This window comes from Trachurus japonicus, chromosome 8, assembly GCF_045865225.1.
Source record: "Trachurus japonicus isolate A0001 chromosome 8, Traja_1.0".
Lineage (NCBI taxonomy): Eukaryota > Metazoa > Chordata > Actinopteri > Carangiformes > Carangidae > Trachurus > Trachurus japonicus.
In genome coordinates this window covers 24,281,712-24,300,616 of record NC_140914.1, presented here as the reverse complement: position 1 = coordinate 24,300,616, position 18,905 = coordinate 24,281,712, and the positions used below count along the sequence as shown (strand labels likewise).

The 18,905-nt window shown below is 44.5% G+C and overlaps 1 protein-coding gene across 2 annotated transcripts; it reads right to left on the bottom strand.

Annotated features, from left to right (window-relative positions):
• Positions 1–527: 527 nt before the first annotated feature.
• Positions 528–18,877, bottom strand: srebf2 (sterol regulatory element binding transcription factor 2). Of its 2 annotated transcripts, none has more exons than XM_085784848.1 (20): positions 18,528–18,877; positions 13,697–14,079; positions 11,885–12,074; positions 11,592–11,749; positions 11,188–11,340; positions 10,755–11,036; positions 10,501–10,615; positions 10,264–10,415; positions 9,222–9,426; positions 8,909–9,084; positions 8,184–8,433; positions 7,817–7,986; positions 7,464–7,635; positions 7,149–7,266; positions 6,948–7,057; positions 6,244–6,376; positions 5,516–5,687; positions 4,854–5,030; positions 3,870–3,981; positions 528–3,294 (listed from the first exon to the last, which is right to left on the bottom strand). In XM_085784848.1, exons 1-20 carry the CDS (start codon positions 18,613–18,615, stop codon positions 3,077–3,079), a joined length of 3,534 nt encoding a protein of 1,177 aa, XP_085640974.1. In that variant the 5' UTR covers positions 18,616–18,877; the 3' UTR covers positions 528–3,076. The 2 variants fall into 2 exon arrangements, with proteins under 2 accessions (XP_085640974.1, XP_085640975.1); XM_085784849.1 differs by having other exon boundaries at positions 528–3,291; positions 18,528–18,864.
• Between the last annotated feature and the right edge of the window lie 28 nt (positions 18,878–18,905).

Sequence of the window (18,905 nt, the reverse complement as noted above, 5' to 3'; positions counted from 1 at the left end):
CGTAATAAAAGGTCCCTAATTATCTTATAGTAGGCCTATATAGCCTATGAGAATTTCAAATTAGTTTACATGGTCTGTATATCCATTTATTGTAATATATTGACCACTTTTCTAGTCTCTTTGCTTTTGTATTTTTAGTTTACATATTCTCTAATTAAGTAATTACATTGTCCTGACACGTTTGTGTTGCTCAGCTGTTTCCTGCATCAGGCTACCACTCCCTGCAGTGGCCGGGAATCATCATGGCATCCAGGCATGTTGTCTCTCTCTGTGTGAATCATTGGGAGTGTCTAATTTAGACAGAGGTGTCTTGTATTCACAGTGTTCAACAGAAGGTGTGAAAAAGGAAACCAATAACCTTCACACAACAGTTGTTATCAGCTCAACACTGACATTCACACCCGTCCAACACCCACGTTCAAATTAAACGCTAAATATGGTGTTCTTTCTCCTTTCTGTTTCAGTGCTTATATTTATACTTCTCAAATTACTCATCCACAAACACTATACACTCACACATACCAACGACTATCATGTGTTGTTTTTATTATAAAACAAACATCAAAATGAACACAAAAATTCAGACAATAAAATACATCAAGGGGAAGAGAAAATGACTTAATTAAGAGGGAGCAAACACTCTGGCCTGCCAATGGCTGGTTGGGCGTTGCTTTGCAGACCTTTACCAGTCAGGAAAGCTAATATCTAACCTTATGTGAGTATTTTCTCAAGACCCCTTACATTACTTACTGACATCTTAAGTTGACCTGGAAGACAGAGTTGTGGAAATGTCTAATAGCATAACTGTGTTTCCTTGCATTTTTCAAACAACATTGTACACATTTCAGCATGTACCAAAGACACAAATTATCCTAGAATATCATGCTAATTGTTTAAATGTGGATTTTCTTTTTCTTCTCCAATAAAATACACAACATCTTCCTATTAGAGATTCCCCTCTGACAGTTTCTGACCCTAGGCTGCTTTTACAAACAAAACAATGATAAAATTGCAAAAATGCTCCCTTCCCGCACCAAAAAAAAAAGCATTTATATTAATATTACATGACCATTAAATAAGATAATCGGAGCACAGAAAACGGGAACAACTGGATAAAAAGCAAAGTGGACAAAGATTTCACAAAGCTAAAACTCCATCAATCCAAATTTGATGAAACATGTTTTTTTTTTTATACAACATCAAGGCCATTTTGCTTGAGAGCTTTTACATTATATCTGGACATCGCTTCCAAGAATAATATTTCTCACATTTCATACATTTTGTGATAAATCACTGAAAATGTTTTGCGTATCAGACATTCAGAGCCTGGAAGCTTGAGAGGTGGCTTTCACACATGGACAGCAGAGCGGTGCATTATTCTGTAATCCATCATGAAATGAAGCTGCTGTTCTACATCAGTGGCTTTTTAAATAAAGCCAGCTTGCAGGGTTACAGCTGGTCAGTGTTTCATGAAAAAATTATTTTTGGTGGAATAACACATTCAGCTGACTTTGCTCTCCTGGTCAGACACCGAGCGTCACGAGTCAAATGTTTAACAAGTTCTTCCTTTGATGTCTTCTCTCAAGCTGTAGGTAAGAACTTCCTGTTTATTCTACTTCTGTTTATCTGCTTATGTACAACCTATATACAACCACATGGTGAGTTTATATGTAATTAATTTAATATGTACACGACCGATCAAAGGTTTTTACAACACCTCAATTTTTTGGGGTTTTATTGAAATTTAGGCAGCTAAAGCTCAGTGAATAACATTAAATTGTACAACAGACTGTTGCTAACTGCCCAAAGTAAAGTAACTAAGGATTCAAAAGAAGAAAGCAAAGCGCATTGCAACACATTTGTGAAATCTTCTGCACCAGTGTTTTGATGAACCTATTAAACAATGTTTCATTTCTACTGTAGAAAGAAAATCACAAGTGTGTTCAGCTGCTGGATGAGTCGAGATCTTGATCAAATTAAGATTTTTTAAAAATTGAGGTGTTTTCAACCTTTTGACTTGTAATGTATATGAACTGGTGTGAATGTGTGTCAGTAGGCATCTTCTTATTGGCCCATGATTGACTGCTTCCCTCTGTCATTTAAACGTTTCACACAACCGTTTGTTTTTTCCCTGTGTGTAGTTTGAGAGTAAGGAACCTGTCATCAGTCGCTGTCTGTCATTCTTAACCAGTCAAATTCCTGTAGGTCCGTGCTGTTGTAGCCTAAAGTCTAAAGCAGCTCAGGAAGGTTTTTATTGGAATGACGCTGCACTGGGTCGAAGCATCACTTCAAATGGTCACTTGATTCAAATTAAGGTTAACTGACATGGTGCTTAAATATCTTATTTTGCTCCACAGTACAATGCTGGCATTATACAGTGTATGAGGTAGATAAGGAGAGACACTACTCAGCACTGGACAGCTAAAAGCAGGCTACTCTCTGTGTGCACGCTACACAACGGCCATGCTCCACCGATCGGGGCTGTCTACTCTTGAATACCCTAAAGCCCTTCATTGAAGCTTGCAAGACATTACAAAAATTATTGTAGCACTCGTATTACTGTGCACCGAAGATGATTGTACAGCTTGGCATCCTACGGCTAATCAATGCACTGCTGCATTGCATTAATTTAAACAGTTAGGAGATAATGGTCCCTTTTCCCTTTGGGGCCTATTTAACCTGATTTTCCTTGTTGTTAAACGCTGTTTAGAATGAGGCAGTTAGCCAGCATGGTATGATAATGACCAGAAGGGGGCATGATTGTGCTGCAACAATGTAACTAAGCATCAAAAGGAGCAAATGTGTAGCCTTTTACCTGCGGTGTGGAAACAGGGTTGAGAGTTAGATGAAGCTGTGACAGTTTAAATCAGAGAGACCTGTTTAAATAAAAGTCCATGTTGATGCCCTCCATCAGTACGAAGGCGTCAGTGGAGAATTACACGTTGTTGGTGAATGAGTTTTCTAATTAACATCCTTTTAAGTATGAGTGTAAATTAATTCTTTCAGAATATTGTGAGCAGCCCTAATCTGTGTGTGTTTGTTCTTGCACTGTGTGTGTGTGTGTGTGTGTGTGTGTTCAGGAGGCTGCGATGGTCGTGCCCCCGCTGAGCCGAAGCAAAATCTGCTGACAGTCCTGCAGGGAGCGACGGTCTCCCACCCGCTCCAGGGTGCGCTTGGCCTCGGCCAGCAGGCGGGCACGGTGCCCGGGCGGGGTGAGCAGCGGCATGGGCAGGTGGCGGCAGGCCAGCAGGATGGCATGAGCTCGTTCTCTCTCGCCCACAACGCACTCACCTTCTGACACAGCAGCAGGGAAAAGAAGGGAGAAGACGAGAGTAGATTAGTGTCTGTGGCTTTCTGGTGCGTATCTTTGTTTAAGATTAAGAAAAACCATAGGAGAGCTGTCAAGGCGAGTAGAGGCCACTCAGTGAAGATGATTTATTTGAAGTCTTGGGATAGTTCAACATTTTGGCAAATTGGAGCATTGCCATAATCCCTATAGTGATAGCAGTAGGTTCGTTACCTTTAATTGTCAATTAACAACTCCGTCTCGTAACGTTCCGTTATTATCTCATAGCGTGGTGAATGTGCAGGTCACAACTTGTCCACGAGAGTGTTTTGGAGTTGTTGGATTGTATATTTAATGAGTTTGATGAGGGAAACCAAGAAATCCCATTAGCCTCCGTAGCATAGCTCTGAGCAGCTCACGGCTCTGCTCCACCGTTCTAAAAATAGCTTGCACCGACAATTAAAGGTAACAAACCTACTCCTAAAACTATAGGGATTATAGCAATGGACCAATTTGCCAAAATGTGGAACTATCCCTTTAAAAACCTTACAAATCAGTGTGTATATATGCTTTGCCGTCTTACCGGCTGTGTAGGAGCTGTGTGTCCTGCGCCGGAGGTTGTGCTCCAGCAGCTGGTGTGTCCTCGTGGGACTGGCTCCGGCCATCAGCCTCACTGTGGTCTCATGAAGAAACACCTGCAGGGGAAAAATTAAAAAAAACTTCAGGGCCACAGTGATTGTTTTCCTGAGAGATGCTGGAACTGGAGCACGCTGAGCCCTCACATCAGTTCACCACACGTTTGCTAATGAGGGATAGACAATCTGCCTTCTGCGGAGGCTTTCACGCAAAGTGCCTCACAGCACCGAGAGTGAACTCTTGTCTCACAGCAGAATCTAATATAATAATTGTGACAAAGTTCATGTGGTTCTTAGGGGACCTGCTCTCCTCAAAACATAACAAATGATCAACGGCTGCTGTGAAAGCAGCGGCGTGTAAAGACCCTCTGGCTGCAGTTTGGGCTCCTCCTGTAAATCTTACAGTGATTGATGACACATTAACCTGCAGTGAGATTTCTGCAGCTGGTGCGAGTGGGAGAGAAGTTGATTTTCCAAAAGTTGAGACAGTCAATAGAGTCGTCATCATCATGAACGCCATCAGCAGGTCCCAGCAGATTTACAGGCTTATTATCAGCACAGCACAGAGTGTTTTGGAAAACATTAAAGGCTGTCAAGTGCCAGAATTATACTGAGGTAATTTTTACTTGCAGCACATAGTTGACAGCTTCTCATGGTTCTTTCACTGTAAACGGATTATTTGTTTTTCTACAGTGAGAATAAAAGTCTGGTAACGTCTGATGAGTATGCTGAGATTTAAGTATGAAAATGTGACTCTACAGACTCTTCTTCCCGAGTTGCCACTGAACAGGAAACACAGTAGACTTCAGTGTTGTCTCTTTGTCGTCCTGTAATTGTTTCTCACAGATGTCGAGCAGCCAAACTCTGGTGGCTGTTATCTTTTGTTGATTCCTTCACGCACAATAACACGACTGATCTGGTCTCAGATGTACCTTGTGTTGAGCCTGTCTGTAGCACTGTGTGAGCTTTCGGAGCGCGCTGAGGTCCCTCTGGAAGCCGGCCAGCTGGGACCCGGGGGCCGGGCCAGGTTCTCCATTACTGCTGCTTCCCCGCTGCCATAAACTGGTCCTCAAGGTCAGCAGAAGGTCACAGACCAGGAGCTCCACCCCCTTCGGAGAGATGAAGGATAAAGATCAAAAAGCTGTTCTGTCATGGATGTTTTAGATTTGTAGGAGATGAATTTGAGACTTGAATCTGCTGATATCAACCACGACCCACCACCAGAGCATCTTCCCCAAACGTGCATGCCAAAAAAATCAAACGTGGTCACCAGTGCTGTCTCATGTGAGGCGGTGGGGTGTGTAGCGGGTGCGTGCAGATTGGGGAGGCCTCTGTACTGCACTGCAGACACATTGCACTCGGCTTCAGGATCATGCAATGCAACTACAATGCACCACAGCCACCTCCTGCCACCCACACTGCGCACTCACACACACTCACACTCACACGGCCCCCACGTCAGCCTGCCCTGACCCCAAACTGAGCATGCAGTGTGTATGTATGCATATGGTTCAAAGACAGAGGACAAGATTAGGAGATCTGACAGAGATATGAGCGACAGGTTTGTGTTTGTGACGGGTTCTTGGTCGTCTACCTTGTTCAGCCAGTTCCCGGACTGAGCGAGTGGGACTGAGACGCTGGAGCGCAGGTAGCTGCTGGCTCTGTCACAGTGGGACAGGCAGGCCACCGCCCCTTCTCCCTTCAGAGGCGACAGACTCATCTGAACTGCTTTGCAAAGCAGCAGCACAGCCTTAGGAAGAGGGTGGCTAAAACACAGAGGTTAGAGAGGAACCATGAGGACAGTTACAGTAGGGTTTGGTTTTTTATTAACATCCGATGAGAGCAGGACAACTTCAGTGTTTCTGAATCTAGTTGGATCTGAAATGATCTCAACATGTGTCAAAGCTCAAAAGATTCCTGTACAATTATGATCTGTTAATGTTTTTTGTCTGTATTCCCATTTTCCCCCTTTTTTTAAATGTGTTTTTGTTTTGTTGTCCTGTTTTATTTTTGTTAGGTTGTTTTTGTCTTATTGTTTCTTTTGTTTGCTACAGTGCAAGTGCTATACACTATACTGTGGATATAAGTTTACTTTCTGTATACAAGTCTCAACATTATTTGTTATGTAACCAAACATTTACATACAAACATATACAACATATATAGTTGTAATGTGTGATATTCAACAATCCCAATAAAGTATTAGTCAGAGAGAGTCAAAAGATTCCTGTACAATTTAAGTGACCTTGTTAAACTATTTCAATGGAGAAGAGATTGTATTGTGAGAAATTTTGATATTTGCACAAGTTTCAGTTCACTTACTCAAGAGTGTGCAGAGCCCTCGGCATCCGCTCCGCCTCCGCCAGCAGTGACCTCACCGCGACATCATCGCCCTGCAGCCAATGCACTGCAGCCTTCAGGACCAAAGCCCACCAACGACTCACTGGGTCTCCCACTGCCAGGAAATTATACAGGAAGAGAACAAGTGAGAACAAGAGTCAGTGAAATAAGAACTGTTTTTGGTTTTGCTGTGGTTGTGAGGAACTTTTTCTTGTCAAGATTTAAGTGTCAAATGATAAAAATGAGGTATTAGTTAAGACGCCCTGTCCCTTTGTCTCTGGAAACATTGCTGCCATATCAATAGCTGTGTGTGTGTGAGGGTTTAATGCTCTGTGTGCATCACGGTTCACTGAGAGACCAACTGCAATTGATTAAGACTGTAGCTAATTAATGTTGCTTGAACAGATCACCAATGTGCTCATATCCACTGCAAGTCATTTATTACCACAAATCAATGACTCCAAGACTTACAGTATCTGTGATAATCCAATAAAAAAATGAATCCCAAAGCTAAATTGGCTGTCAGTGTACAGCAAATGGAGCCGAGAAAATCCATTCACGTTGACAGTAATAATTCAGATGGCTATCTGGTTAATCTCCACTGAACAGCTTCCCCACACAAACATCCTATGTGATTCATGCTTCTGTGCTAATAGGAAGGGCTGTCCTCTTTGTGCTATTCATACCTGGAGTGGTGGTGTGATTGGGAGGAGTCGAGAAGGGAGGAGGAGGGGAAGGAGAGTCCTCTGTGCAGCTGTTCAACAACTGGAGGAACTCCAGGGCACTGGAAAACTCCCTGAAAACAGAGGAGTAAAATCTCTAATTCAGACCAAACTGTCACAGAAGACATCAGCGGTGGAGTAAAGAGCCGGTGCAGGCGGCCTTACCCAGAGTCGTTCTTGCGTTTGCCTGCGTCAGAGTCGCTCTGCGGCTGGATGAGGGTGTGGACAGCTCTCTCCAAAAGCTTCCTGCAGAAACAGCGGTGCAGCTGGGCGATGGGGTCAGCTGCAGGAAGGAAGGTGTCAAAAAGAGGAACTGATAAATTATAGCACGCATGATTTATTTTTGGCTACAATATCTTTCTTGGACAACAAAGCTGTCAAAATAAGTAAGGATGACCAAACCGATGGAGCAACAAAGTATGAAATAAATACATGAAAAGAAAAAGCGAGTGTTTGCCAACTCTTCTATTTGACACAGACCTGAGTCTCTCTGAGAGGTGTACACGCCATTGCTGCTCTCTGACTTCACTGACCAATCGCAGCTCAGGAAGAACTGCCTGCCCAGTGGGGTGAAGAGCCAGCGCAGGCAGTCGGGGATGGGCTTGGTGTCTGACTGGCTGGCAACGCTCTCAGCGCAGCTCAGCAAGTAACCCTGGGAGACAGACAGAAAGAAGATGCTCACGATGAAAAGGAAACCAAATCAAATATGTGAAAATAAACGTTCCATCTCAACTGTCCGTCTATGTTTTTGCAGCGATTTAGGAGATAAACTGGACCAATATTCAAATACAGGCTGATGACTAGACAGATGATGGACCACGTTAGAGACGTACAGGCAGACAGGAGAGGTGGTGGCCCAGCACGGTGCGCAGGGCTGTTGCTGCGGTGATGTAGATCTGGGTGAGCTGAGCGGGAGCCATCTTGCCTTGGGCGCTTTCGCTGAGGTTGACAGCGTTGAGAGACAGAGACAAAGCCCACAAGCTGCTACGCTGAGGCAGCTTTCCTACAGAGAGAGAGAGAGAGAGGGAGGGGGGGTGAAAACTGTATCGCTGCCTTTAAGTCTTTGAAACTTTTAAATCACTCGAACAACCGCTGTGGATTTTTCCTGCTACTGTCTGAGGATTTATTCTGCTGTTCATTTACTTCATCCTGTGAATCAGATCACCACACACCACACCCCATTTTGTTCCCAACACTCACCTGTGAGTTGCAGCTGGCTCAGCCGGTGATAAACCAGCGCTGCGTCCCTCGCGCTGGTCCTGGCTTCATCCCCCTCGTGCTTTCCTCTGACCTGGTGAACCAGCCAACCCAAGGGAGTCGGACGGTGCAGGCAGTAGCGTATCACGTTCCAGGAGAGCGAGCAAAGCAGGTCGAGGCTGGTTGATGGAAGAGCCCTGGTCAAGACGGACAGGCAGGTCTCTAAGCTGGCCATTGCTGCTGTGTAATCTCCCTGCAGGGACCAGGAGAAAACAGTGAGAGGTTTTAGTATTCAGCTTAGACCGGCGGGGAGAAGATGAAATGAAGGTCACAAGTTAAATCTGAGCACGATTTTGAACAAATGCTAAAAATAAACCCATGCAGAGGCTGAGGTGAGACTTCAAATGGTGAGAATAATCAAAGCAAAGTGGGTGAAGTGCTTTTCAATAGCTGCGAAAACATCAAATCTGATACTTCAAGCAGATCCAGAATAGAAGAGGACAAAGGGGGGTGGATCTAATACTCACACTGTCACATGAAATAAGTAGTGTGATCATTTGGTTCTATATTTGGAAACGCTACCACGCTCTTTCTGAGAGGTTCCCATAATTATGCAAGAGAAAATCTATAAAAATAGCAAATGATTTTCTTGCTTTGTTTCAGACTCTTGGATAATTATTGGTTTTAGCTGCCACACGCACGCAGCAGTTAGTCTGACGAGCGCTCACCCTGTTGAGATGCAGGTCGGCTTGTTTGCGATGCCTCCAGAAGGAAACAGACTTTGGGGAGTGAAGGGGTGTGACAGGTTCCCACAGGTAGAGCACTCTGACACAGCCCCACACCGCTCCCACCCCGCTCAGCACCCACACAATCACCCATGGCAACAGGCACCGCAGCCAGGATGCTGGAAGATACAAAGAAATTATACATGAGTGCATCTTAGAATATCTCCATGACCTTCATCACAAACGCAGTCATATCGTGATAGAGTGTATATTTTATTTTAAATCCTGATTAAAAAAAATGTTTAGCCCTGCTCACCGAAGTCCTGCGTGTGGCTCGGGAACCAGACGAGCGTTCTCGACGGGCCGTGGCCCGCAGACAGGCCGTGGCTCCCTGAGGCTTCAGAGCCCAGGAGAGACGGCAGCGGGTTCAGGGACAGGCAGAAGAAGGTCAGGGCGCAGAGAAGCAGTCGAGAACGATCCATCACTCCAACAGAGGAGGGAGAATCAGGCTCGCTCTTCACCTGACAGAGAGAAAGAGAAATAGAGAACAGGTTCACAGTCATGGACATCAAATTGGCCTTGATGTAAGATAAGGCCTTCTATCTATAAATTATTTCTGCAGAAGTCAGGTCAACTGAAGTCAATTGCATCAACAGCATCAGATATTCCTCCTGAGCTGCTATAACTGTGACGCTAGCAAGTGTTTAACTGTTTATCCTGAGTCTTCCACAGCGAGTCGGGGCTTCGTTAGCCCAGTTTGACCCGGTTTGTGAAGGCTGGTGTCATGTGTTCTGCTGCCACAGAGGAAATAAATTCACGACGACGGAAAAACAAGTTCATAATGTCTCCTGGCAGCTTTACTGCAGATACCAATGAAGGAGAAAATCTGTCAGAAAGCCAAGATTAAAAGTCAAAAACGCTAACCGTCAAATAAGATGATTTGGACCTCTGCCAAGAGCCTGATGGGAGAGTTTCTGATATAACTGACAGACAAGCTTCAGAAGAGTGATTTATTTGCATTTAAGTATTTATGTATGACTTAGTGACTTTTTAAAACGTTTTTTTGCCTCATGTTAATAGTTTCTCTGTGGAATTTGTAATAAGCAGATTTGCTGTTTTATGAGAAAACTTAACAACAAGCATGGACACTGGTATTTTTTTCATCTTCCTCCTTCCTAAATAGCATTAACATTATTACACACACTGAGCTAAAATCCTTAACAATGTTCAAGGTAGAAATATTGTTTACCCCCTGCTCCCACAGCAGCTAATGTGTCTTATTCTGAGCCAACACAACAGACAATAGAGTGTATCTGTGTGTGTGTGTGTGTGTGTAATTCGATCTTAGTGTGTGTTACCGGGTCGTGATCCAGTAAGGGGCTGCCCGGCTCTGAGTCGACACAGTAAGGAGAGTATTGGGCAGGGGAGCCAGAACCAGAGTCTGAGGCCGGAGGTGACATCATCACTATTTCCTGTTTGAGCTCCACGTCTTCAGACATCGTCACAGACTCTGAAACAGGAAAACGGACTCGTTAGAATCTCAACCTGCTGCAGATGAAGTTACAACACCTTCATTGATGTGAAGAAACACTTACTGTTCTTCTGGTTTGCCATTTTCAGAGCCAGGTTCTCCTGCCGTAGTTTGTGGTTGGTCTGCTGCAGGTATTTGATGTAGTCAATGGCCTTCCTCAGCACTCCTGACTTGTGCATCTGATATAAAGAAATGAAAAAAAATGTGATGATCAAACTTGTAAAAGCAGTTGATTCTTTTTCAAATTTAAAAAATTAAACAAATTGTGATTTTTAAATACTTTGGATGCATTTCAATCCCAGTGTTAAAATCCCTCACCTTGGCGTCGTTGCCCATGACCAGGTCTCTGAGCTCTATGATTTTGTCGTTGATGGAGGACCGATACCTCTTCTCTATGATGTTGTGGGTCGTCCTCCTCTCGCCCTCCTTCACCACCCCCCCTGGGCCCACCACTCCTCCGGCCATCATCTGGCTCTGCTCCATATTACATCTGGTTGCGTTTGTGGCGGAGGAGCCCGGCTGCAGCTGCTTGATCGGCAGCTTGTCTCCTCCTCCCATCATGACGGGGACGGTGGTCAGGATGTTGCTGCTCATCAGCGTCTGGGCACACAAATCGATGGCAGTAAATTAGTTTAATCATGAAGAATCAATAGTCTGTGGGAGTGCAGAGTTTGGCTTTTTTTTTATGGACCAGAGTTATGACTGTTACCAACCAATAATTAATATGGACTCATTTATGCTGGCTTCTTACCGGGACTTGCAGAGCTGTGTTCTGGATGGGCGTGGTCAAGGTGGTGATTCCTGTGGGGCTCTGCATGGTGGACAGCACCTGTGTGCCGTCCGGTTTGAGGGTTGTGAGAACCAGTGAGTCTGTCTTCAAAATCTGAGGCTGCTGGACCAGAACCTGGTGGAAAGACGGCCAGAAGTCAGTGAGACACTTTTATGTTTGCTTTTTCAGTAAATAATTAAAACACGGATATTTAACTAAATAAATAAATAAAATAAATGATTTTAAAAAAAATAAATGTTAGTATCTTTAGATTAACACAGTTGTTGAAATATGAATCTTTCATTTCCAAATATCAACTAATCATTGTGCCTGTTGCCATTTTGACTCGTTCCCTCATGGCTGCTGTCAACAGTGGGGTTACTCACAGGGACTTGCTGCACCTGCTGTTGCACCGTGTGGACTGTGGTTGGCGCTGACAGAGTCTGGATGGTTTGACCTGTTGGAGTCAGAACGCGCTGATGCTGAATGGTCAGCGGTTGGAGCTGCGGTGACGTCATGATGCTCTGCATCTGCGGTTGGAGGACTGGGAGGAGGAGAGAAGGTGATGGATGAGAGATGATTCAAAAGACACTCTGGTATCATTGCAACGTGTAATAATAATGTTAATGATAATGACGAATCTATGACGAATTCAGTCATTCTTCTTCTCTTTAGTCACCTTGGAAACCAGGGCCGGGGCTCTGGTGGCAGATGACAGGGTTCTGGATGAAACGTGACTGCCCCCCGCTGGAGGTAATCATCACAGTTTGGGCCTGGGTCTGGATGGGAAGGGGCGTCTGGCTGTGGGTCTGGACCAGCGTGTGGACCGGGAAGGTCTGGGTCTGCATGGGGATGCCCTGGGCGTGCATCTGCATTTAAATCAGAAAACAATGGCTTTATGTAAACATGCATTCCCCCTCCCTGAGGTGATTACAAGTCCGACGCAACAGAGGACAGTATATCTGCCTGTTTGGACGAACTGTTTCAGGAGAAAGGTATTTCGCTCAAGACTAGGGCTGGGTAAAAATATCGATTCAGCAATGCATTGCAATTCTTTTCTCTGCAATTCAATATCGATTCAGCAATCTTCTGAATCGATTCAAGCCCCTGGCCAGTGGGGGCGCTGCGAGCAACACCCTCGTGTGATTCGCGCTGTACGGACGGGGGCCGCACTAGACCAAACCATAACAATATGGGAGGGAGTAGCAGCAGCAGCGGGGATCGATCGTCGGGGGAGGGACGCACCGCGCCGTGCCGTATTAACTTTCGCTTTCAACACGCGCTGCTGTTATGCATGCGTGCTTCTCTGTGGTGTGTATGTGTGTGAGAGGATGCGGCCATCGTCCGACGGGGGGGGGGGGGGGGCGGCGAATATCGCTACTTTTTTTTTTTTTAAGACGTTAGTTTAGGCGGCAGCTCTTTGTTGTTAAGGCGGCCGCCTTAACAGGAAAGCGCTGCGGGAAACCCTGAACTTATCTGACAGCTGCTCTCACTTCTTCCTCTGCTCCTCCTCACTCACCTACACACAGACAGGACTCTGTCTTCCTCACACTCACCCCAGCCCCTCAGTTTCTCATCCCACCTGCCCGTACCATACACATTGACAGTCAGTCAGAAATCACAGAACTTAAACATCATAACAAGAACATTACTGCGGGGTCGCTACAATATTTTCAGTTGTGCAGTCAACTATTATTAATAATATTGTTTTGTATTGTTTTATTACTCAAAATGTTATGAGTTATTTTCCAAGAGGAAAGTATCACATAGCCTAATTTAAATTTAGCTGCACTGTAGTTCAGTGTTAAAGCAGTGTCATATTTTGTTATGCTATGAGTTATACTATGGCTGTTCATAAGGCATGAAACTAAACAAATAATTATTAAAAAAAAAAAAATCTGGTACTCTTATTTGTGTATTTCTGCTTGATACTGAATCGATATCGAAGCATTTCAATCAATATCGAATCGAATCGATATCGAATCGAATCGTGACCTAATGAATCGAAATCGAATCGAATCGTGAGATTCTCAACAATACCCAGCCCTACTCAAGACAATACACTACATCTTTCAAGCTGACTACAGTTTTGCTGAGATATGCACTGGTGTTTTGTTGGGATGCTGAGCTGGATATTATATTTTACAGTATGTCAGGACTGGGTAAAATTTTTCTCATGTCAGCAGAAGCTTCTTCTTCTTTTTTTTTTAAACTTATGGATGGCACAACAACAGAAAATGAATCTACGCCGTCCTCACAACAGATGCAGAAATTACAGCCGGAGAGGCAGGCACCTTGAAAACAGCAAAACTACAGCACCGATCCATCACTGTGGCAGTCATACAAACCTGTCAGTGTCAGGCCCACACAGTGATTTAAAACTTCACCGGTTTGACCCTGAACACAACTTTCAGTGAGCTCATTGTGAATAAAACTGACATATCCTATTAGACCTAGGAGCAGAGTGAATGAAATGTGAGTTAGCCGATACCTGGATGGTGGGCTGAGCCGTCTGTTGCGGCTGCGGCTGGATGGGTTGGACCTGAGGCCGTGGCTGGAGGAGCGGAGGGCTGCGGGTCACCTGCTGCTGGGTCGCGACTGTGGTGGGCGAAGGGGTCTGGGCGGGCGTGAGGGGAGGGGTGAGGGGTAAAGACTGGGGGGACAGCGTCTGGGAGGCAGCGAGGTTAACGTTGGAAGTCTGGTAGGCAACAACGGGGGCAGGAGTTTGGGGCGTCTGGGGGGTTACAGGGGTTTGGATGGCGGGCCGAGGGGCTGCGCTGGCGCCGCCGCTCTGCAGTGAAGCTGCCGAGTTCATCTGGTCCTCGAACAAGTCTGGGAAGTCCCCCACCTGGTTGCTGACGAACTGCAGCATCTCTGAGGAGACAGATAGAAAAACAGAACGGACATTACAATAAGAAAGGATTTGATTAAGAGTCCAAATGTATTCCATTTATTCCATGACATAAAAACAGATGTAATAGGTTATGAGATTTCATAACAAAATCGTATCAGCGCTGCACTTTATAAGCCAAGAAATGTAATTTAAACAAATCTATTTTTCATTTACAATGTCACTCTGTGGTGGTTCGATGGCATTACAAACAGAAACTGCAGCATTTGGTGAAACCTGCAGAACAACTTTTGCAACAGAGAGTCCCATGACTGATGAAGATGATGACGACATTAATTTAATTGCCTCCAAGCCAAGGCCATACCTAACACCCAATACTAAAATAACAGGAAGCAATCATCTATATATTGCTTTCATGTTTCCCTAGTGACCTTGAGAGAAATCACTTCCACTGAAATTAAATATAAGGGTTGATCGTCCTCACATACGGTGTGTGAATGCTGTTTGCTACAACCAGATAAGACTAGAAGAGCCACAGCGGGTTTCAAGGCCTGTCCTTGACGTGGCTCATGTGTGCAAAGACACAGCCAGCGTTCTGGTCGTAAACCGCTCAACCTATTGCGCACGAAGCAAACGGCCTTCTAACAGATAGCCTTGAAGAAGTCTGCTAATCTTACCGATGGCCGCCAGCGACAATGGGAGCAGGGTAAAAGAGCACACAGATAAAGAAACGGGCAGCTCTGAGAGACCTGGTTATGCTGTAGATGTGTGAATGGCACCATTATGATGATGAAACGTGAAACCGTCCCTGTTGTTAAACACACCGCTGCTCAGGATGTTAGGTGTCACTGAACGGCATTTGGTAATTTGCAACTTACATACTTCAGGGACACAAAACAGATGTCTTATCGAAGAAGACGTCAAGCTGCATATGTCGAGTCCTGGGCCACACAACATGGTGTAAAGTCAGCATTCACAACAACTCTCTTCAGTAAGTTTATCATTTAGTTTTGTTGGGCTGTAGGTTGTGTTGCAGGTGAGTCGTCATCATCATCATATTGTGAAATTTACAGTATTGTAATATATGATAAGACAAAAACCATGATGGTGTTTTTTAACTTTCCAATTAGGACCAGGACTTTGACCTGTGAGGCTTTTGACAGCAGCCTCACAGGCTCCATACAGTCAAAGCTGCAGAGATGAATCTTTATCACTGACATGTGTTCGGCCGTCAGGGTCGGTGAAGTGTCAACAAGCAGACGCTGCAGCCTTGAACTCTGTCTTACAATATGACGGAGCAAGAGCAGAAAAACTAATCCACAGAGTAGACCACATGTATCGACATCCTCGATGACATAAAATCACTGAGCACGACCCCGCTCAAGACCACCGATAACATTCTGAATGGGAAAGTGTATTTCAGATTAAAATGACACGGAGACCACAGAGGTCTAAACAGCCCTGTCTGATTCTACTGATGAGACAGACGGTGCAAGTTAACAACGTACTTTGTGATACCATAATGACTGCATCTGTCATCTCATTTAACAGAGGTTGGGTAGCTCTGTGTCCCACTGTGTAATGCAACTGTATATTAACTTGTCTACACACCAACAACCACAGTGATGTGGCATATGAATAAATACATTTTATTCATAGTTCATCTCTTTATTCATAATCTTTGAATGATATAGACCATCCAAGTGGAACAATAGAAAACATTTGATATTGCCATGCTATAATGAAATGCAATTTAGTGAACACGACCTCATTCAGTGGCTGAACTGCAGGATGCAGATTTTCACAGCTATAATTTATTTATTCACTTTTTAAAGTATTCGCCTTGAATCGATAGGACAGTTGAGAGAGACAGGAAACGGGGAGCCAGAGGGAGAGGGAATGACATGCAGCAAAGGGCCACCGGGAGAATCAAACCGGGGCGCCTGCTCAACCCAGTGAGCTATACGGCGCCCCTTCGCAGCTTTACTATCACAATTTTTTTTCTTTTTTTATAATAAACACACTTTAAAAGGGAGCAAAGACAGAATAAAGCAGAGTTGAGGCACTAGTCATCTAAAAGATACAGCTATTACAACAAGTGTTTTCTTCTATATCAGCCAGGGAAGGCCAACTGACTGTGACTGTCATCACTTATTATATTGCCATATAAAGTTTTAAGCAGTTAAACATCACCTCATATATTTTTCTTTCACAATTTCACTACTATTGCTGTGGGTGTATAATTGCTAGCTGGGAACCAGTTCTGTGGGTTTTGACTGTCTCCCTGTGCACGTGTATGGACGACAGCAGAATCAGAGCTACAGCACAGCTAAGCAGCGGTGTAACTTCCTGAATCCTGAATAATACATCGTGATTCTTATGATCATAACGCTCTGAATAATAAACTGTGCACTGTGCATGAGGACACTGGTGTTTTTTCGTTTTTTCTTCACCGTGCTGTCCCTCGCATGTCACATATACATGAACACATTATGTAAACAGACACCCTACTAGACCATGCACTTGTACACCACCGCGGGGGGGCGGACTGCTAATGACAGACTGGACAAAGGGTCTCTGAGCCCCCAGCGCCTCAGACAAGCTGACACAAAGAGTAAATCCATCAAAGGGGGACAGTTTCCTAGGCTGCTCCCAGCAAAGAAAATAGGTTATATAACCAGTGCTGCAGTTGCTAAGGGAATAATTGGGAAAGGGAGAATGTTCTAGATGAATAAAGGGTCAACTGCTTGAGCCCTACGGAGGCCCCCCAAGACCTCACTGTCTCAGGAAATGCACATGGCTCGTCCGGAGAACAAAGGTTAGATATCTCTCATGGTGTGCAGTAAACCAGCTGCTGCAAAAAGAGGAAGATGAAAGCCATCGCCAGTCATTTAAGTTTGAAAGAGGTTTTACAAAGTATCTATAAAAATAAAAATAAACCCACAAAGTTTCATCTGAATCACAAATGAGATCGTGGCCACAACATCTGTTAACAGTGGTTCCTGTTTCTGCAGTTAGCTGCTGTATTTAATAGGGAAATTGTAATTCCCAATTAGCTAGAGACCAAAACGGAGACTAAGTGAAAACAAAACAGAGTGTGGTCTGGCTTTGCTGCAGCTTTGCAGCAAATTCATCAGTCAACCCTCAGTTGTCATTTCTCTCTCTCTCTCACACACACACAATCTGTACATTCCTGTCTTTTGACACAATGATTAAGTGGGATTACATAACTGTGGCTGGGGGGGTGCTGTCTGCTCATTTTGTCTAAAGGCCCCCTTTGAAGGGAGAATTAACAGCAGACACCAAAGGCAGGTAGAGTTTCAGGATTGTTTCATAAGCCAGTTTGCAGTCTCATCAATGTTGGCTGTTATTGTTTGCACACTGTGGCCTTGTTATTATTCTGTTGTGTGTTTGGTAAGTGAACTCAATCATCGGTTGGAGCAGTTTGTCCCTGAAAATTAGTTTCATTCTAGACAGTCTGAAGCCACACACACGCACACACACACACACACACACAGTTCATCAGTGCGGTCTGGTGACTTAGCATTCAGTAAAATTCCACCCTAATGGAAATCTGGTGACTCTGCGTTGGCCAGCGTTACACCAAAAGCCCGGTCCTTTCACTGTGTGCCAAAGACTGAAACTTGTTTTGATTAGAGGGAGATCTGATCGGCGATGCTCTGTGCCTGCTTGCATAGTGTTGAACTGGATCTTTACATAGATACTGTCCTGCGAACTTTGCTTGAATAAGCTCAGAAAGGATATTGGAGAAGAGGGAAAACGTTTCTCTGTGGAAAAACTCTATATAAATAAATAAAATGCCAGTTTTGAAAGAGTTTCTCTTTATGACCTCTGGCTTACAATAATAACACACAACCTTGATGGCTGAGTTACACTCCTATGTCACCCAACACTGCTTCATGATGTATGACACTTGTTTGTGGTGTTCATTTCTGCATCATGGAAAATAGCACTCTGATTACACATTCATTCCCTTCCCAATTAAAGTCTGTTGCTTTCCTTGAGATAAGATACACAACACTACAATTGCTAAATAAAGCATGATTGAACTATAACTCTAAAATGTCGCAGTGTACAAATGACAGGTGGATTGAACAGCCTGTTTGACAAGAAACTACAAGTCAGATTTTTGCAAATAGCCTGGTGATAAATCTACAACTCTACAAAGAGCAATTAATAGAATCAAATGTTTAATTAACAAGTAAATAATACTTAGTAACACGTCTGGGAGTGTTTCAGACAAAAACTTTTGACCCCCTTGTTCATGGTGAAAACTTTAGATAGTGAACTTTATGTTGTGCGGGTTTCGCTTGAATCACACTGTTCAGCACCTTCCGCTCAGCAGGACGAGCATCTCTCGGAGCTGTCAGTCGGAGCGGAAACAGGCCGACGATAACTACACTAGGAAGAGACAACACTTGACACGGTCAGCAGAGACACGGCCACTCACCGTCGATGTCTCCCAGGGTGAATTCGTCCCCTAATTCCGCTAGAGTCGGGTCCATGCTCATGGTCTCCATGTACTCTCCGCCGTCCATCCTGTCCGTCAGCGGCTCGTCTCTCCGGCTGGAACCGGAGGGTCGCGGGGGGGAACAAAAAAAAGGCCCGCGGTCTGCTCCGCGGCGTCTACAACACACTTATCTAATCGTTAAAGATTATTTAAACCCACAACAACCGTGAAACAACGCCGGCGCCTCAAGAGAGGCAGACTTTCACGTCGATAAACTCATTCACACCGATTTATGCCTAAGACGACGCCATCTTGTTTTACGCTCATTACGTCATTCACAAACAGACTCTGTGGCGCAAAGCGGCTTCCGATTGGCCC

Coding starts and splice junctions, on each gene's coding strand:
- srebf2 (XM_085784848.1), bottom strand. CDS start 18,615: ATGGACGGCGGAGAGTACATGGAGACCATGAGCATGGACCCGACTCTA. Junction 7,267..7,463: donor CACCTCTCAGAGAGACTCAG/GTCTGTGTCAAA, acceptor TCCTTCCTGCAG/CTGACCCCATCGCCCAGCTG. Junction 5,688..6,243: donor AGGGCTCTGCACACTCTTGA/GTAAGTGAACTG, acceptor TCTGTGTTTTAG/CCACCCTCTTCCTAAGGCTG.